Below are 21,239 nucleotides of genomic sequence, written 5' to 3' on the forward strand. Positions count from 1 at the left end.
GCACAAAAATCAAAACAGCAACAATGCAAATTTAAAGCAAAACAAAACAGATATATAAATGCAAATCCTAATTCTTAACTCAGTTGACTTCTGTCCACTCCCCCTCTTGGTTCCATTATATTAGCTCGTTCATGCGTGTCCATAAAGCCTTATATTCTTAACAATCCAATTTTAAAAACTTATCTTAATACAAGTGACTTTTATTTTATTTTTATTTTTTAAGGTTATTGTTGGGTTGTTGTTTTTTTTACAAATGATTCTTTATTATTTAAAATTACAATTTAACAAACACAAACAAATGCAAAAATAAACAATCGTAATGTGAATAAATCATAGCGAATATACATTTGAATATACAAGTGACACTTAAAAGTTCTGCTAATGTAAAAATCTAGACACAACCCTTAAAAAGTATGCCTTAAACATCGCAAACCCCCCCTCATTTTTTTTTAAAAGACAATGTCCTCTTCCTTCTTGGGTTTCAAATTAACTAATATGTCCTGCATAGTCCATTAATTAATTTCCCCCAATCTTCTGTATCTCCTTTGGCAGTGGCTTCTTCCTTCCATAGGGATGGGCTGATCTTGGCCTGGCTTTGACACTCAGATGCAGGGACAAAGTCTTTTGCTCTATAAGTCCATAAGTCCATCCGGTCCTATACATCTCAGTACCATAACTTCAGTTTTTTTAAACAACAATCATAGAATCATAGAGTTGGAAGAGACCACAAGACCAGTCCAACTCCCTGCCAAGCAGGAAGCACCATCAAAGCATTCTTGACAGATGGCTGTCAAGCCTCCGCTTAAAGACCTCCAAAGAAGGAGACTCCACCACACTCCTTGGCAGCAAGTTCCACTGTCGAACAGCTCTTACTGTCAGGAAGTTCTTCCTAATGTTTAGGTGGATCTTCTTTCTTGTAGTTTGAATCCATTGCTCCGTGTCCGCTTCTCTGGAGCAGCAGAAAACAATCTTTCATCCTCCTCTATATGACATCCTTTTATATATTTGAACATGGCTATCATATCACCCCTTAATCATTTCCCACATTATTTCTAAATCTTTATATGTATTTCCCCATGCTTTTTTTAATATTAAAAAAGCCCGGGAAAAGACGATTACCGGTAGTATTTTTTAGGCATGCATGACCTATAACTGCTAATAATGCTATGTGCAGTCAACAGCTCAAAAGAGAAAACACACATGGCAGAATATGCCTGCACTAAGACACCAGTCTGGAGGGACCCTTACGTGATTGATTGATTGATTGATTAATCAAATTTGTATACCGCCCTATACCTGTAGATCTCAGGGTGGTTTACAACACAAAACGACAGTATTAGAAAACACAAAATGCACAAAAAAGCAAGAAAACCCTCTAACCCCACGCCTACAACACATTTGAAAGGACATAGAATGTTAATCAGCCAAAGGCCTGGTTAAAGAAAAACATTTTCTCCTGGTGCCTAAAGGAGGGCACCAAGCGAGCCTCCCTGGGGAGGGCATTCCACAAATGGGGAGCCACTGCAGAAAAGGCCCTGTTCTTGTGTTGCCACCCTCTGGACCTCTCGTGGAGGAGGCACGTGAAGAAGGGCCTCGGGATGAAATCTTAGAAAGGGGGTCCTTGGAAGTATTGCGGTCCTGAGCTGCGGTTTAAATTTTGGGAATGTGTCTAATTGGGTGCTCTTTTGACCTAGCCTCCTTCCAATTTCCCTCCTCCAGCATTATTTGACATGTTTCAGTGGCACCATCGCAGTTCCCTTTCTACTGGCAGAATCCCTGTGCGTAGGGAAGGACCAATACACCATTAGCCAGCTCATCGGTACGATCTTCAGCTGCGTGGGGATCACGACTCTTATCCAAAGCACTGTGGGAATTAGGTATGTTTTTCTCAGCTCCCCACCTCCCCACCCTTCGGCGAACTTAAGGAAGTTGTGGGAAGTCACGCTCTCTTTCTCTTTGGCAATCCAGACTGCCTCTGTTTCAAGCCAGCGCCTTGGCCTTCCTGGTTCCCGCCAAATCTATTCTAGCCCTGGAGAAATGGAAATGCCCTCCAGAAGGTAATTCAAACTTGTTTCATCCTGAAGGTTGTTAGGAGATAACTCGAGGGCCTCCCCATACTTCCAAGATGGTAACATAATGTGTTGTGAATCTGTCAATTTCGATTTCTCTCAGTTATGCCTTTTCTGATGGTTATATTTAGTTTTCAATATTTGTACTATGTTAGTTGCTTTGGGTTAGTTTTTGTTTTTAAAAAGTGACTAAAATGCCATCAATACTAAAAATCCTCACTTTCCCAAGCTTAAATTCAGTGTCCACATCAGTTTGTAACTCTTTTTAAAAGAGCTGAAAATTCATCAGCATTTCACTGCATATTTCTGCTAATAGAGATATTTTTTTGAAGCCATCTCTTCTAATAGAATGCATTGCATTCTTGTATGTTATTTTCACAAATATGTGCATTTATGCATACTTTGCCTAGTGTATTTTCATGTACATTACTTGGTGAGAGAGCTGATTTACAAAATTTGGAGAAGTGCAAGCTTTGGGGGACTCCCTTGTTTTGTTTTGTGTATTGTCTCAGAAATAATAATAAATAATAATTTATTATTTGTACCCCGCCCACCTGACTGGGTTTCCAGTGAAAATGAGGTAGGCTCGCCTTTAAATACAAATGGAATAAAATTTACACTTTGATATATACACAGAAGGCTGATAACATCCCACTTTGCAGTGAGAAAGATATTGTCACAGAAATACAATAACCATGATAAATGTAGCATCTCTTCACTTGTTGGGGTGCTACAGAAAACTAGCAACCCATATGATTAGTTACCAGTCAGTATCCAAAAGACCTTCTCTCATAAGAACTTGATGGTAACTGAGGTACAATTCCATGCCCATTTACTAGGAAGTAAGCCCTTTTGAAATTGGTGAGGCTTACTGTCAAGTAAGCATTCATATAATTGAACCCTGAGGGACGAAGGTGGTGCTGTGGTGCAAACCACAGAGCCTCTTGGGCTTGCCGATCAGAAGGTTGGGGGTTCGAATCCCTGTGACGGGGTGAGCTCCTGTTGAACGGTCCCAGCTCCTGCCAACCTAGCAGTTCGAAAGCATGCCAGTGCAAGTAGATAGACAGATACTACTGTGGCGGGAATGTAAATGGTGTTTCTGTGTGCTCTGGTTTCCGACACGGTGTCCCGTTGCGCCAGAAGTGGTTTAGTCATGCTGGCCAAATGACCCGGAAAGCTGTCTGTGGACAAATGCCGGCTCCCTTGGCCTGAAAGTGAGATGAGTGCCGCAACCCCATAGTCGCCTTTAACTGGACTTAACCATCCAGGGGTCCTTTATCTTTACCTTTTTACCTTTAATTGAACCCTACATCACTTCCTCCCATATGAACCTGCTTTTCAGATGAGATTTTCTCAGAGGTGCCCCTTTGGCTACCCCTTGACTGTCTGTCTATATATATACAGTATATGTTTTATAAATGGTAGATGATAACTGGTGGCTAGCTCTCGAACGTAACTCAAATTTAAGTGTGCAATTTTGAGCGTAGATACGCAATTTTTGTTGAGACTGCAGCTGGGAAGATATGGCTTAAATCTCCCCTCTCTGCATGTGGCATTTCTCATGGAAATCGGCTACGGACTTGGGAGGGGGGCTGTGCTAGATGTGGTTGTGAAGGGAATAAGCGGGGAATACGGGTGGGGGGGGGGCTGGTTTCCTACAGTTCTTAGTTCCCTGTGCTTGAACACAACACACAGACAGCCGCCGAGGGCATTAAACAAAAGTTTAAAATATAATTGTTTACCAGATGACATGGGGATGGGAACTGAGGAGGGTCATGACTCGCATTAGGTAAAGGTAAAGGGACCCCTGACCATTAGGTCCAGTCGTGACCGACTCTGGGGTTGCGCGCTCATCTCGCATTATTGGCTGAGGGAGCAGGTGTATAGCTTCCAGGTCATGTGGCCAGCATGACAAAGCCGCTTCTGGCGAACCAGAGCAGCACACGGAAACGCCATTTACCTTCCTGCTGTAGTGGTTCCTATTTATCTACTTACATTTGGCGTGCTTTTGAACTGCTAGGTTGGCAGGAGCTGGGACCAAGCAATGGGAGCTCACCCTGTCACAGGGATTCGAACCGCCGACCTTCTGATCAGCAAGCCCTAGGCTCAGTAGTTTAACCCACAGAGCCACCTGGGTCCCTTTTCATGACTCGCGTTACTTATCACTAAATAATCATAATCATTATTTATTATTATTTATTATTATTTATACCCCACCCATCTGGCTGGGTTTCCCCAGGCACTCTGGGCGGCTTCCAACGAAAGATTAAAAATACATTAAAACATCAAACATTAAAAGCTTCCCTAAGCAGGGCTGCCTTCAGATGTCTTCTAAATGTCAGATAGTTGTTTATTTCCTTGACATCTGATGGGAGGGCGTTCCACAGGGCGGGCGCCACCACTGAGAAGGCCCTCTGCCTGGTTCCCTGCAACCTCACTTCTTGCAATGAGGGAACCGCCAGAAGGTCCTCGGGGTGCTGGACCTCAGTGTCTGGGCTGAACGATGGGGGTGCAGACTTCACTTCAGTGATTCTGGGCCGAGGCCGTTTAGGGCCAAAAGCTCCTTGCCACTATATCTCATGTGGCAATTATAATAGCAGTGAATGCTGCTGCTCCAGAGAAGCGGACACGGAGCAATGGATTCAAACTACAAGAAAGAAGCTTCCACCTAAACATTAGGAAGAACTTCCTGACAGTAAGAGCTGTTCGACAGTGGAATTTGCTGCCAAGAAGTGTGGTGGAGTCTCCTTCTTTGGAGGTCTTTAAGCAGAGGCTTGACAGCCATCTGTCAGGAATGCTTTGATGGTGTTTCCTGCTTGGCAGGGGGTTGGACTGGATGGCCCTTGTGGTCTCTTCCAACTCTATGATTCTATGATTCTATGAATGTGCAGAGATGGAGTGGGAGGATGGGTCAGAATTTCAGTCCTCCGTGTAAAAACAACAAGAAGCACAAAGTTGGAAGGGGAAGTGATAGGATTGCTTGCAACAATCGTGCAACAACTGTGCACTTGTGTTGGTTGCTGACCATGTGGAAAGTGCCTCGGTCAGAAGGATTGGGTAACGCAGCTCAAGGCTTTGCTGCAATTGGCTGACAAGCTTCATTTGCTAACTGATTCTCTCTCGGTCTCTATTAATAAACAGGTTGCTTGGTTCTACTGGCCTTGTGCTTATATTTACCTGTTGACCTTTCTTGTCTCATTATGCAGGGGAGATCTATGGCAACTGGACGCTACCATTCAACACGTCCCACATTTGGCAGCCGAGGATGAGAGAAGTAAGTTGAACCGCAGCCTTTTCCAGGAAGAGAGCGCATCTCTAAAGTAACACAGATCCTGGGATTTCATTGCCAGGCTTTCATTGCTGAGGAGTTATTTGGAAGTAATGAATATTAAACAAAAACGGAAGCATATGAATCGATAAGGCTAATTTGACCCATCAACCCCCCTCCCCCTCAAACGTACAAGCAAAACTCACTGCAGTCAGTTGAATGCAACCCACCAGCCACGCTCTGGGCCTGCCAACCTTTTGCACCGCCAATGAAAACACATAAATCAGGGGTGGCCAGCTCCCAAGAGACTATGATCTACTCACTGAGTTAAAAACTAGCAGTGATCTACCCCATTTTGGGGGTTTCAGGTCAAAATTGTTGAGCTTTTTTTTAGGAAGGAGGAAGGCCCATTTTGGGGGGGTTCGGGCCAAAGTTGTTGAGTTTTTCAGGGAGGAGGTAAAAAGTTGAGCTTTTTTTTAGGGGAGCCACAGTTGTTCAGCTTCATTGGGGGGAGCCAATGATCTACCAGTGATCTACTGCAGACGTCCAGTGATCTACCGGTAGATCACAATCTACCTGTTGGACATGCCTGACATAAATGAATAGGTGAAGAACCTAGTGCTGTGGTGCTGACACAAGCCTCGCCCCCATACACTATGCAAAAAAGAACGAAAGATCATTACCCCCCCCCAATTCTTTCTCCCCCCCCTCTCCCCCCACCCTCACATTGCCTAATCTGTAGAGAGGACTCTATGAATTGAAAACAGAGAGGTTACATGGACCTTTGTTATCCATGGAAATCTTTCAGTAAAGACAAATTGAACCAAAACGGGCGGGGATATATTTTTTTCAGGAAAGCGAGCAGGAACGCTAAGTTATTATCAACAGAGTCCTGTTTGCCTTTGCAAGTTTAATTTTCATAAGTGAAAGGAGTCAAGAAAAAGCAGTTTTGGTATCTGCCCCACCACCTTTGTCTTATTCATGATCTAAATCAGGGGCAGCCAAGACGGTACACTCCAACTGCTATGAGCCCTAGCCAGCCAGAACAATGATATTGTATAGTAAGAGGCTTAACCAGCAACGTCTGGAGGTCACCATTTAGGCTACTCCTGTTCTAGATGTTTTAAGCGGTATAAAACATTCAGAAATGTTTTATATTCTGTTGGGAGCTGCTCAGAGTGGCTGGGGCAACCCAACCAGATGGGAGGGGTAGAAATAATAAATAAACTATTTATTATTATTATTATTATTATTATTGAAATACAGTTAATACCTAACTGTAATTCAAGAATTGGGAACCACACTGGCTGGACCTGTTGGGAGTTGGGAGTCCAACTGGAGAATGTCGGGCTCCCTGATATAATTCAATGGAATACATTTTGCTAGTGTCATAGGGACCAAATGCAGCTGCTTCCTCCCCCAAGTCAAGGTTTCTAGATCAGAGGCTTTCAGTACAATGCTATGCATGTTAATTTAGAAGTAACTCCAACGTGGGAATGCGTGTGTAAGGTTGCAGCCTTAGGCTGCACACATTTGCATGTTTGCATTAAGGGTTTGTTTGTTTTTTAATTAAAAATATTCATTTATTTATTAAATTTGCATGCCACCCTTCATCTGGAGATCTCAGGGAGATGCATAAAAATACAAAATAAAAGCACAAAATAAGGGTTGCAGCCTAAGTGATCCCAAACAAGGAGGGAAATCAAATTTGTAATTCTTTTAAGAATTATGCAACCTGAAGGAGGTCTACAAACTAAGTGAATTTCTGCAGATGTTATCAACTTGCATAATGCATCCCCATCATAGAATCTGCATTTTCTTATGGGATGTAACATCACAAGAGCAGTCAAATACAACATTTCCTGTTTGCCCAGAGTGGACACACAGGGGAATGTTACTCTCGCCAGGAGGACTTCCTGTCACACCTGGTCTGGAGCATCTTCTCCCTGTGTGTGACCAGATAGATGGGCGTGACTCTGGCAGACCCTACAATAGGGCTGGTCACGCAGCCATTTCCCCCTCCTCCTTTCGCTTTTCTGCCTTCTTCCCTCTGGATGCTTTTGCTGTCTGCTGGCTCTTAGCCAGCAGCACATGGGCTCATTCACCACATGGGATTAACCCACACTCTCTTCTGTAACTACCGGTACAAGCTAAAGCCTGCTTTCAGGATCATACTGTGAACTGAATGCAAGTAAACTTCTTACTACTTTTAAGAGAAGACTGTGGTGTCCTTATTTTTTAAAGAGGGAATAAAGGGAAATTTACCAGGAACAATCCGATCTGGACAAGCCAGACTGGATTGCTTAACTCAAGAGATTCAAACGAATCTACCAACTAGCTTCCTCCGATATACAGGGAAACGTACTCTGCTACTAGCTCACTAGCGTGAGTGAGGAAGGATAATACAGTCATACCTCGACAACCGAATGCTTCAACTTCCGAAGGTTTCGACTTCTGAAGTCGACAACCCCCGGAAGTCTTTTCTTCGCGCACGGTTGGTGCATGCGCCGAAGCAGCACTTCGACATCCGAAAACCTCGACTTATGAAGACGGCCGTGGAACGGATCGTCTTCGTAAGTCGAGGTACCACTGTATTTAATCAATATATCCTCTCCTACTATCCACAACATCCCCACATTAGTATCTGCAGTGAAATGTGACCTGATCCACGTTGTGTCTCTTTTCTACCATAGATCCAAGGAGCAATCATCGTTTCCAGCCTGGTTGAGGTGGTCATTGGTCTGGTGGGCCTCCCTGGGGCCATGCTAAACTACATTGGGCCCCTCACCGTCACCCCCACCGTCTCCTTAATTGGCCTGTCTGTGTTCCAAGCTGCCGGCGACAGAGCGGGATCGCACTGGGGCATTGCAGCACTGTAAACACCACTTTTTTCAGTACTGCAGAATTTCAAATTGACGCAAGAGTAGAGTTGCAGAACTACAGGGGTACCTTGGTTTATGAACTTAATCTGTTCCGGAAGTCCGTTCTGTTAAGTTGTGGGTAAGCATAGCAGACGACACAGCAATCTCTCCAAAGCAGCTCTTTATTTGGAAGCTGGAACAGAACTGAACTGCATTGCCGAGCCGGCCTGCTTTTATAGAGGCTGGCTCAAACAATGTATCAAACATAATTCAAAGTTCCCTCCTAAAGTTCCCTCCTAAAACAACTGTAAAGGACCTGAGGGAATACTATATACACTAATACATAACACGTTCTTAAACCAAAGAGTTCTTAAACCAAGGCGTGCTTCCCCATAGCAGTGGGGGACTCAATTTCCAAATGGAACATACTTAATAGGAAGCAGAACATGTTCTGCTTCCAAGGCAAAGTTCACAAACCAAAACACCTACTTCCGGGTTTACAGCGTTCTTAATCTAAGTTGTTCATAAACTAAGCTGTTCTTAAACCAAGGTACCACTGTACTGCATAATCTCAAAAGCAATGAACTGCAGATGTACAAACTAGCCAGTTGCCCAAAGACTTTCTCATCAAGTCATTCGATGTGTGATTATGTGTCTAATTTTGGAGCGTTTCCTACCTGATCCTCAGTTTTATATGAAATGTGTAAAGTGCTCACTAATATGTTAGTTGTAATGATGTTGTTCGAAAGGAAGAGGTAAAGGAAAAGGCCACAGAATAGTATAAGATTTTCAAGCTACTGCTTTGACAATTATCAAGATTCAGGTTTAAATTCCAAAATGAGTGTCTCTGGTACACCAGCTTTGACCCAATAACATCTCGATTAAATCCTGGCATATATTCCACTGTGACATAAAATCTTTGTAAAATCAGAAAATAAAAACAGATCTTAAATTTACTGGGCACAATCCAGGGCAAACTAGGTACACCGAGATTATTAGACATGAATTATTACTGCCATGCGGGCTCAGCTATCACAGGGTTGTGGGTGTTAATGTCAGATTAAAATCAAAGCGACATTAGGGACTCTACTGCACTATTTTTACAACTTGTGGAGAAAGAACGAATCAAGTCTGCAAAGGATCAGAAGAGCAGCAGAGTTGTAATTCCTAAGCACAAGTCACTTTATAAGGCCAAATCCTGCTCCTGTGTTGTTAAATTTCTCCATCCAGAACAGATTTGAGGCCAGTTCATGTGACTTGCCACTGCCAGGAATGCCTATTTTTGTTTTTAAAAATGTAGAAGTCAAAGTTGCACAGATAACATTATGTTCTTGGTGAGCGAATCCTTAACAGTAACAAAAGACGTGCAATTTGAAGTTGCGTGAATTGTTACCAATGTTTCTTTGCCCTGACTGCTCTTGATCTCGGCTTTTCGTAAAAATGCCTTTTTCTCTTTTGAACAGGTCAATTTTCTTAATCATTTTGTTTGCTCAGTACCTACGAAACGTGTCTTTTCTCCTCCCTGGCTACAAACGGGGAGAAGGGTGCACTGTGTTCCGAATTCAGATCTTCAAGATGTTCCCGGTAAGAAAGGTCCCCATTGTTCAATAGGGCAAACTTGCCATGGTCACTGTCTGGTCAGATTTTGATGATTTCACTCCATTGTCCAAGGGCTTGTTTTATTTACTTATTACATTTTAATTCCAAAAACAACCTCAGGGTAGTATACAAGGTTCACTTACCCGAATTCTGGGTGGGAGGCCGTTGCGGCCCGGCCCAACCCGGCCCCCCTGGGACATGGAGAAATTCTTTCCCGGCTTGTGGGACTTCCCGCCAAAATTCTTTATTTGAATCGGCTAATCATGGCCTTTGTGAGCAGCTTGGAGTGAGCAAGTCTTCACTCTGGTCCGTCACTGGAAGGTTTAAGCTGACTCTGCCTTTTAATTCAAAAAACAACATACCAAATGTCCTCTATTTTCCAGGACATGCCCTCATTTTCATGGGCATGTAAAATGAGAGTTGTCATAGCGATCCATAGCTAAAAGCAGAAGTCTACGAATGTGTCCTCTTTTTCTTTTTCTCTCCAAAATATGGCAACCCTCAAATGTGGCTTCCCTACAACCATTTCATTCCTGCCCTGTGGGATAGGTTTAAGCTCAGAGTAAATGACTCGTTCAAGGGAACTCAACAGAGTATAATAATAACAATAATTTATTATTTCTACCCCACCCATCTGGCTGGGTTTCCCCAGCCACTCTGGGCGGCTCCCAACAGAACATTAAAAAAACAATAAAGGATCAAACATTAAAAACTTCCCTAAACAGGGCTGCCCTCAGATGTCTTCTAAAAGTCAGATAGTTGTTTATTTCTTTGACATCTGATGGGAGGGCGTTCCACAGGGTGGGCGCCACTACCGAGAAGGCCCTCTGCCTGGTTTCCTGTAACTTCACTTCTTGCAGTGAGGGAACCGCCAGAAGGCCCTTGGCGCTGGACCTCAGTGTCCGGGCTGAACGATGGTGGAGATGCAACTTCAGGTATACTGGGCCGAGTATCAATGAAAATCACCTGGCGAGAATGAAATATCCCTTCCCTAGCAAAGAGGGAAAAACACCAGGCAGGCCCCACAAATAACCCAGAGATGCATTTTAAATAAAAGCACACATTCTACTCATGTAAAAACACACTGATTCCTGGACCATCCATGGGCCAGATTTAGAAGGCAATTGGGCCGCATCCGGCCCCCGGGCCTTGGTTTGCCTACCCATGGTTTAAACAATCACATACGTTAAAAGAAGAGAGAGAGTTTAAAACAACCACCGCACATAAATAAAATTATGTAAATACAGTACAGCTACTAGCTGGCAAAGGCATATTGATTGATAGCAAAGCAGAAAGCTTCTGCTCCTGTCCCCCCACCCCCACCCCTTGAATTACTCAGGCTGCAATCCTGTCCAGTTTCCCAGAAGTAAGTCTCATTGAACTTGGCAAGATTTACGTCTGAGTTCACAGGATTCGCTCTAAGGCTGTGGGCGTGTGGAAAGTTAGGGCAGTGAAAGCAGTGGGTACCATTGCCCTATCTGTTTCCTCTTCAGATCATTCTGGCCATCTTGGTGGTCTGGCTGCTGTGTTACATTCTGACAGTGACAGATGTATTTCCTCGTGATGTAGATGCCTATGGATTCAAGGCCAGAACAGACGCTAGAGGAGAAATAGTATCCATTGCACCGTGGTTCCGCCTCCCTTACCCTTGTAAGTAACGATGGATAGTCCCATCTGGCTCTTGCTTCTCCATCTCCCCGTTCTATCTTCACAACAACCCTCCGAGGTAGAGTTGTGGGCTCAAAATCACCCAGTAAGCTTCAGAGCTGAGTAGAGCTTTACTGGCAATTGTAAAGGTAAAAGGCAAAGGACCCCTGGACGGTTAGGTCCAGTCAAAGGCGACTCTGGGGTTGCGGCGCTCATCTCGCTTTCAGGATGAGGGAGCCAGCGTTTGTCCACAGGCATCTTTCCGGGTCATGTGGGCAGCAGGACTAAACCATTTCTGGAACAACGGACACTGTGGCGGAAGCCAGAGCGCACGGAAACGCCGCAGGCATGCTTTCAAACTGGCATGCTTTCAAACTGCTACGGTAGGTTGGCAGGAGCTGGGACAGAGCAGCAGGAGATCACTCCGTCATGGGGATTCGAACCGCCGACCTTTTGATTGGCAAGCCCAAGAGGTTCAGTGGTTTAGACCACAGCGCCACCCGCACCCCAAATGTATGATGTGCAGGACCTCGTTAGAACAGCCCCCATAGCCACAGGCCTTGGGATAGTCCATAGCTGCATCTATGGGGGAAGAGTCCGAAATTTCATGAGTCTGTGTCTTCACACATACTAAGTGCTAGCCATTGTTGTTGCTGTTGCTGTTGTTATTGCTATTTATTAATAATAATTTATTGAGTTTACATACTGCCCTATACCCGGAGGTCTCAGTGTGGTTCACAGAAAAGATCACAACATATACAATCAGAATAAAAACAACCACCCAATAACAGCCCCCCCCCAGAAAAGAGCCACATTTTAAAAGGGTATAGGTGGCGCTGTGGTTAAACCACTGAGCCTAGGGCTTGCTGATCAGAAGGTCGGCGGTTCGAATCCCTGTGACGGGGTGAGCTCCCGTTGCTTGGTCCCAGCTCCTGCCAACCTAGCAGTTCGAAAGCATGTCAAAATGCAAGTAGATAAATAGGAACCGCTACAGCGGGAAGGTAAACGGCGTTTCCATGTGCTGCTCTGGTTTGCCAGAAGCAGCTTTGTCATGCTGGCCACATGACCTGGAAGCTATACGCCGGCTCCCTCGGCCAATAATGCGAGATGAGCGCGCAACCCCAGAGTCGGTCACGACTGGACCTAATGGTCAGGGGTCCCTTTACATTTACCTAGGATGTCCCTAGCTAGGTTTTGGGAAGGAGGCAGGAAGATTCTAGGACCCTGTCGGAGCCCTCACATGTCCTTCCCAAAGCCTGGTAAACAGCAGGGGGAAGGTTGCATGGGTGGGGTGGGTCAAATGTTGCTGAGGGCCGTCAAAAATGCCCTCAAGGGCCGCGTGTTGGACTGGCCTGGTAGAAGGGATTGTGTGGGTTAATCTGTGAGAGAGGTGATGTGGTATGAGTGAGGAATAAAGTGGTCAGGCTATACCAAGGGCCTTCTCTGCAGTGGCACCTACCCTGTGGAACGCCCTCCCATCAGATGTCAAGGAGATAAAGAACTAGGCAACTTTTAGAAGACACCTGAAGGCAGCCCTTTATGGGGAAAGTTTTGAACGTTTGATGTTTGATTATGCTTTTTATATTTGTTGGAAGCCTCCCGGAGTGTCGGGAGCAAACCAGTCGGATGGGTGGGGTCCAAATAATAAAAATTATTGTGATTATTGCTGTTGTTATTATTCAGTTTTAAAGTTAAGGCAACATTCTGCTCCAGCTAACGGCTGCCCCCCTTTGCTTGCTCTAGGCCAGTGGGGAATCCCCACAGTGACAGCCGCCGCCGTGCTGGGCATGTTCAGCGCTACCTTGTGTGGGATCGTTGAGTCTATTGGCGATTATTATGCTTGTGCTAGGCTTGCCGGTGCTCCGCCTCCTCCTGTGCATGCCATTAACAGGTAGGAGATACGCAGCTTCCTTGCATTGCATGGACATTTGACGGCATCGCCTCAGGGAATGGTAGTTCAGTAGCCGGGGCACTAGGTCAGAGATGGGGGAGCCTGTGGTCTTCTTGGACTTCCACCTTTTATGCATAAAAACAATCTAAATGGGGGGTGGGGGTGGGTCCCCCTTGCATTGTCTCTGTGTGGAAAGCTGGCTTATCCTACCAAATATACTTGTTCCCATTCAAATTTCCAGAAGTTGTTCCCACATCAAATGATCGACCTGTCGAAACAAACAAATTGGGGGGGATGAGGAACCTGTCTTGCCACTCGGGGACACCCCGGAATTATAGAAGCCAATCCCAGAGCTTGATTAGATCCCGAAACATCCCATTTTGGGGGCCTGGCATTCTGGCACGAGTGAGCTGGCACAGTGCCGGAACGAAAGCCACTTGCTTTGGGGTCTTGTGCTACTGCGCATGTGCGAGAGCTTGGGACCAAATGTGGCGCGTCCTGATTTGTGTCCCCACGATGTTGGAGGGTGTGCAAGTGAGACCATTGGTTCAATCAGCTCAGGATTGTCTGCTCGAACAACAGCTGCACAGAATTCAAACAAGAGCCCTTCCGGATACTGCCTGGAAATGCTAGCCCCCTGTGCTGCGATCCTGTCTCCAAGCATGAGGAATGGTCATAGTCTTGGGAGTTTGGTGGGGAAAGGAGGGTGTTTGCTCCTATTCCTGTTGGTGAGATTGCTTTTTTGGGGGTACCTCTGTCAGAGTATCTGGAATATGGGATGCAGCGGAGCAGGGCAAGTGGTTCGGGATATTATCCATCACATAATCTTTCAATGCCACTGCATGGTCTTAATTTTACGTTGCTGATGGTTATGCTTTTCAACATAGTTTGGGATTGCTTAATACTGTAATTCACCACGGAAGCCCTTGAAGGCTGGGCATTTGTTGGGTGGCAGGCAGGAAAATAAATGATAAAAAAGTAAAGTATTATTTGATTTTTATTTGTTTTTTGCAGCTCCCTTCTGCAGAAAAACAACAACAGCTGTTGGAGATAGGCATGTGGAAAACCTAATGCAATAATTGGAGTACTTTTCTCTTTCTCGCTCTTCCTTCTCAGGGGCATTTTTACAGAGGGAATCTCTTGCATCATTGCTGGTCTGCTGGGCACTGGCAATGGTTCTACTTCCTCGAGCCCCAACATTGGCGTCTTGGGCATCACCAAGGTACCAGCCTGCGATGTTTGATGGCGCCTTCTGTTTCTTGCTGGATTTCTGCCAGCCACGGTTCCTGGGGCTATGCTGGGAGGAGAGTCGGGAACATCTGCCGGAGCTGAACACAGCTGCTTGCTTCTCTTCTCTGCTGCAGAAGCAGCACGAGGCTCCCAGTTTCTGGCACCTGGACAAGATCAGCAGCAGGTTTTGATCTTCCAGTCCCATCATAGTTTGGGCTTCTGGTTCCTTTGTACGTGACGGCCTCCCATGGAATGCTGGGACTATTCCAGTGGTTTCTTGATAGGGAAAGCTCATTGGGTGCAGGGTTAGGGAGAAGAGGAAGCTCCCATTGACTAGGTCAGACTAGGTTTTGGCAGAGGTCCTTAACCTCTTTTTAAACTGTAGATGCTAAGTCAGGGGGCAAAGAAGCTGTGGCTTTTCAGAGGCCACTTAACTGCAGCTCCCTTCATCTCTGACCAAGCTAGGTAAAGGTAAAGGGACCCCTGATCATTAGGTCCAGTCGTGACCGACTCTGGGGTTGCGCGCTCATCTCGCATTATTGGCCGAGGGAGCCGGCGTATAGCTTCCAGGTCATGTGGCCAGCATGACAAAGCCGCTTCTGGTGAACCAGAGCAGCACACGGAAACGCCGTTTACCTTCCTGCTGTAGTGGTTCCTATTTATCTACTTGCATTTTGACGTGCTTTCGAACTGCTAGGTTGGCAGGAGCTGGGACCAAGCAAGGGGAGCTCACCCCGTCACAGGGATTCAAACCGCCGACCTTCTGATCAGCAAGTCCTAGGCTCAGTGGTTTAACCCACAGCGCCACCTGGGTCCCGTGACCAAGCTACCCCTGTGCTAAGGACAGAACATCAGGAAGCATGCATCAGAACTTTCATATGTGAATGAATGGGCTCTCCTACAGAGACCGGTTTTTGCACCAGTGGTTCTACAGGTGTAGCTCTGGTGCCGAGATTGTCCATTGAAAGATCCGCCCATCCATATTCCTTGTCACACAGAATGCCCCACCTGTACAATCCCTGGAGTCTCCAGTGTCAGGTGTAGAAGATGAAAGGAGAGGCGAGAGTTCCGTTTTCTTCCTGAGACCTGGGAGGGCTGCTGTTTGCTGGAGCAGAGAGCGCTGGGCTAGAAGTCTGGCGGAGAGGTAGCCTTGGTGGTGCCCTCTAGATGCTGTTGGGCTCCAGCTCCCATCATCCGCAGCCAACATGGTCGATAGTCAGGGAAGATGGGAGCTGAAGCAATATCTGGAGGGCACCATGTCAAGTATCCTGCATATGACCTGTTATAAGACAGCTCCACATGCAGAATTTAAAGGGGCATAGCTTGGATGGCTGAATTCAAGGGGAGTGACTTCCAGGTTAGTGTGCACAGGATTGTAGCTTAAAATCTCACTTTGCTCATGAAAACTTGGGACTAATGATCTCTTATGACAGTAAGGGCAAAGTCTATAGTCGTCAGGTACTATACACAGTATATACAGTATATACAGGTACTAAAAACCCCGCGACGGGATGAGCTCCCATTGCTCGGGCCCAGCTCTTGCCAACCTAGCAGTTTGAAAGCACGTCAAAGGTACTGCTCCGGCGGGAAGGTAAATGGCACTTCCGTGCGCTGCTCTGGTTCGCCAGAAGCGGCTTAGTCATGCTGGCCACATGACCCGGAAGCTGTACGCTGGCTCCCTCAGCCAATAAAACAACCTGGCTTCCAGGTCATGTGGCCAGCATGACTAAGCTGCTTCTGGCGAACCAGAGCAGCGCACGGAAGTGCCATTTACCTTCCCGCCGGAAGGGTAAACGGTGTTTACCTTCCCGCCAGAGCGGTAGCTATTTATCTACTTGCACTTTGACGTGCTTTTGAACTGCTAGGTTGGCAGGAGCTGGGACCGAGCAACGGGAGCTCACCCCATCGTGGGGGTTTGAACCACCGACCTTCTGATCAGCAAGCCCTAGGCTCTGTTCCACCTGGTCCTTCCCTTTACCTTTACCTTTTTACTGTACAAAAGAAATGCAAATTCTCCCATCCCGGAGACGTTAATAGTCTAGCTAACAGTACAACACCAATAAATAGATGCAACAAAACCCCCCTCTTCCTGCAGCAATATGGGAAGCAGACATGGAGATGAGTAACAATATTGTGAAGGATGAACATGTGATTAACTGGCTGTTACTCGTGTGTTTGCTCTTCCTATGCAGGTAGGCAGCAGGAGAGTGGTACAGTACGGTGCTGGAATCATGCTCATTTTAGGGACCATTGGCAAATTTACAGCTTTGTTTGCCTCCCTCCCTGACCCAATCCTTGGAGGGATGTTCTGCACGTTGTTTGGTAAGCTACCTCTATTCTGCTGTGCAAAATACAGTGAGCAGGATATTATTATTTCATATATATATATATATATATATATATATATACACACACACACACACACACACATATATATATCAATGTGCAAGAAAACCTATATAATATAGTCACTCACTTGTAGTAGTGTGGTAGTGATTCTTCAACTTCAAGTTCATTGGACTGGTCATATAGTTCAGATGCCTGATTATCATCTTCCAAAGCAACTGCTTTATTCCCAATTTAAGAATGGAAAGTGAAATACCGGCGGACAACAAATGAGGTTTAAAGACACTCTCAAGGCAAATCTAAAAAAAAAAAAAAAGTAGTATAAGCACTTGATAACTGGGAAACACTGGCCTGCGAGTGCTCCAGTTGGAAAACAGCCTTTACCAAAGGTGTCATAGACTCTGACAACTGGGCCAAAGCAAACAAGATGAATTTTAACAAGGAGAAATGTAAGGTACTACACTTGGGCAAAAAAAATGAAAGGCACAAATACAGGATGGGTGACACCTGGCTTGAGAGCAGTACATGTAAAAAGGATCTAGGACAGGCATGTCAAACCTGCGGCCCTCCAGATGTTTTGGCCTACAACGCCCATGATCCCTAGCTAGCAGGACCAGTGGTTGGGGAAGATGGGAATTGTAGTCCAAAACATCTGGAGGGCCGCAGGTTTGACATGCCTGATCTAGGAGTCTTGGTAGACCACAGACTTGACATGAGTCAGCAGTGTGATGTAGCAGCTAAAAAAGCCAATGCAATTCTGGGCTGCATCAATAGGAGTATAGCATCTAGATCTAGGGAAGTAATAGTACCACTGTATTCTGCTCTGGTCAGACCTCACCTGGAGTACTGTGTCCAGTTCTGGGCACCACAGTTCAAGAAGGATACTGACAAGCTGGAACGTGTCCAGAAGAGGGCAACCAAAATGGTCAAAGGCCTGGAAACGATGCCTTATGAGGAATGGCTTAGGGAGCTGGGTATGTTTAGCCTGGAGAAGAGAAGGTTAAGGGGTGATATGATAGCCATGTTCAAATATATGAAAGGATGTCATATGGAGGAGGGAGAAAGGTTGTTTTCTGCTGCTCCAGAGAAGCGGACATGGAGCAATGGATTCAAACTTCAAGAAAGAAGAATCCACCTAAACATTAGGAAGAACTTCCTGACAGTAAGAGCTGTTTGGCAGTGGAATTTGCTACCTAGGAGTGTGGTGGAGTCTCCTTTCTTTAAGCAGAGGCTTGACAGTCATATGTCAAGAATGCTTTGATGGTGTTTCCTGCTTGGCAGGGGGTTGGACTGGATGGCCCTTGTGGTCTCTTCCAACTCTATGATTCTATGATTCTATGAAGATGCTCAAACTCAGGATGAAAGAGAGAAACATGCTAAGAGGAAGGCATGCTTGGCAAAGCCTCGCCGTGATCAACTCCTGCCTAGAAACCTGTGTCCCCACTGTAGAAGGACGTGTGGATCCAGAATTGGCCTCCACAATCACTTATGGACTCACTGTTAAGGCCATATTCAAGGAAGAGAATCTCACTCGGCTACAAGTGATTGCCGAGGAAGAAGAAGATGATGAAGAAGTCATGTGGAAATAGTTACGTGTTTTCAGCCTAGACCAGGATCTTAATGACAATAGTCTTCCCCAACCTGGTCCTGTCCAAATGTTTTCAGCTACAGCTCCCTCCAACCCTTATCATAGAATCATTAATTGTAGAGAGGGAAGGGGTCTTGGGGGTCAACTAGTGCAACCCCCTGCAACGGCACCTGCCTGTAGATAAGGGGAGGAATGTCTGGTTCACGTATGCCAAGTCAGTTAAGGAGCCTTGGTTTCACTGAAGCAGAGCCAAAAGCACAATTTAAACCACAGCTGAACCTGAACAAAGTAAAAGCTTGCAACGGTTTGATTCCCTGCCAGCATTTCAGATACGTATTAGGTCTGAGGGTGCCCTATTTTTCCTCCTCTTTTTCCAGAATACACATCTGAATGAAAGATTTAGAGATGGCCGCATGAGGACTATTAAATTAAAGTGAAGAGGGAAGTGAGTTTTGCAAAGTTTTGACAAAAAGCAATGCTGTAGCAGTTTAAAAACACCTCAGAGACTTCCCAAGGCTAAAAATACAAAAGCAAAACTATTAGGAAGGCATCTATATATTAAAGGAGATTTGTCAATATTATTTCTCCCACTTTAATATTCTCTCTCAGAACACACACACAAAAATGTTTCCAAATATGGCATAGCTGTATTTTATTTTACCAGCTACCTGGAGGCACAGCAACAGTCTCCATAAGGAAAGTAAAACTGTCTGTTACTAAAAATTTAAGGATGACCATAAAACACTTATTTGGGGGAATCTCATTCCCACATTACTCTTCCCCAGTCTGTTTATTTTCTGCAAAATGCTAGGCACAGCTCAGCGCCTTAAAGTTAAAATATTGCAGGGATTTCTCAGTTAACTGGATGATTTGCTGATGCTTTCTAGGATTAAAAGGGGATTTAATATATTTTAGGGTGTTTCCAGACAACCTATTTATTGAGCATTCAACCTGATATGCTTGCAGATAGATTAGACAACATTGGCTATTTAACGAACATTTCATTTTGATATGTTGCAGGGAGGTTAGGTGACTGTTGCATCAAAACAGTGTTTTGCTACATTTTGCAGTGCATTTTCCTGTCACTTCCCTTACAGCAAAAAATCTGGGTTTGTTGTGCAAGACTTCCCCCTCCCAATCAAATCTAAATGTGTACATTTGATTTACTAGTATGAGATTGAATCCAACTCAGAACTAGCGGCAGACTCTGGAAGCACCCTTAGAGAGGACTAGAATAAGTGATATGAATGTTCTGTGATACATAAAAATATCCAAAGTTGAAAGGTTGAATTGTAGGGTGACCTGCATCAAGTGTGAGAACTAAGGAAATCTGCACACACAGTTAAAGCTAAATACATACTAAACTGTTAAAGCACAAAGCACATTCCTCCCCTCAAAGAATTCTGAGTGCTGTAGTTTGTGAGTGACAATTCTCAGCAACCTTTAACAAACTACAGTGCCCAGAATCCTTTGGGGTGGGTGGGGAGGGGGCTGTACTTTAAAGGTATAGTGTGTATGCAGCCTTAGTTTGCATAATTTAGCCAGGGGGAAGGGCCCTAAAGACTCCCTTGAGCCCTGAAAATATAAAGACTCTTGTAATGATTGAAATTTCATTATGTATAACCCACATATCATGGCCTGCGGCTCCTCCAATCCCGAACTAGTGACGTTGTGTTTGGGGCTACAGGGATATTTGTTTTCAGCAGGGATCCAAAACCCTGGATACCATGGGCAGAGCCAAGATTTTGGGGGACTGGGCACCCACCTGCCATTAGGGCTGCCATATGTCCAGATTTTTGCAGGGTTTTTTGGCTTTTTTGTAATAAAAAAACACGAAAGCGCAACAACTTTGAAATGTCTCAGCAACAGTTGCATTAAATTACTTTCTTTTGACCAGGGTCCCCAAACTAAGGCCCGGGGGCCGGATGCGGCCCAATCGCCTTCTAAATCCGGCCCGTGGACAGTTCGGGAATCAGCATGTTTTTACATGAGTAGAATGTGTCCTTTTATTTACAATGCATCTCTGGGTTATTTGTGGGGCATAGGAATTCATTCATATATTTTTTCAAAATATAGTCCGGCCCCCCACAAGGTCTGAGGGACAGTGGACCGGCCCCCAGCTGCAAATGTTTGCTGACCCCTGCTTTTGACCCTGAGTGCTCAGAAAAACCTGTCAAAATCTTTCTACAATTTCTACTTTTAGTTAAGGATTGATTACGGTAATTTACCCCCTGACAGTTTCTCTACCCTTTAGTTAGAAGATTCACTTGGGATTGCTGCAATGTGTGTGATCCCAGAAAAAAACAAAACAAAGAGTTTACAGACAAGAATTGTTCTGAAGCAGCACTGACTACGAAAGTCGGTCCCTTGGGTTGGCCTTTTCTGCTGCCTCATCTTTAATAAGTCCACCGCGCATGTATCATAAAGCCGTGCTTTTCCCCTTTCCCATTTGCAGGCATGATCACAGCAGTGGGGCTCTCCAACCTGCAGTTTGTCGACATGAACTCCTCCCGCAACCTCTTCGTCCTGGGCTTCGCAATGTTTTTTGGCCTCACCGTCCCAAACTACTTAGATTCGCGCCCGAATGCTATCAACACAGGTATTGAAAAGTCGGGATGATTTCTGGGCTGGTCCTACAATAAAGAGAGAGAGAGAGAGAGAGAGAGAGAGAGAGAGGGAGGGAGGGAGGGAGGGAGGGAGGGAGGGAGGGAGGGAGGGAGGGAGGGAGGGAGGGAGGGAG

At 45.4% G+C, this 21,239-nt stretch overlaps 1 protein-coding gene across 4 annotated transcripts in view; it reads left to right on the forward strand.

The window, feature by feature from the left end:
• The window catches only part of SLC23A1 (solute carrier family 23 member 1), a 31,381-nt gene that overhangs the window by 5,845 nt on the left and 4,297 nt on the right, over positions 1-21,239 (forward strand). For all 4 annotated transcript variants that reach the window (XM_035110182.3, XM_088665546.1, XM_035110183.3 and 1 more), the window contains 10 exons: positions 1,720-1,877; positions 1,969-2,057; positions 5,276-5,343; positions 8,031-8,212; positions 9,662-9,782; positions 11,291-11,447; positions 13,188-13,335; positions 14,452-14,557; positions 16,758-16,887; positions 20,955-21,098. In XM_035110182.3, coding sequence (XP_034966073.2) covers positions 1,720-1,877; positions 1,969-2,057; positions 5,276-5,343; positions 8,031-8,212; positions 9,662-9,782; positions 11,291-11,447; positions 13,188-13,335; positions 14,452-14,557; positions 16,758-16,887; positions 20,955-21,098 — 1,303 coding nt within the window. The remainder of the gene's footprint in view (positions 1-1,719; positions 1,878-1,968; positions 2,058-5,275; positions 5,344-8,030; positions 8,213-9,661; positions 9,783-11,290; positions 11,448-13,187; positions 13,336-14,451; positions 14,558-16,757; positions 16,888-20,954; positions 21,099-21,239) is intronic.

The sequence above is a fragment of the Zootoca vivipara genome, chromosome 3, assembly GCF_965207765.1.
Source record: "Zootoca vivipara chromosome 3, rZooViv2.hap1.1, whole genome shotgun sequence".
Lineage (NCBI taxonomy): Eukaryota > Metazoa > Chordata > Lepidosauria > Squamata > Lacertidae > Zootoca > Zootoca vivipara.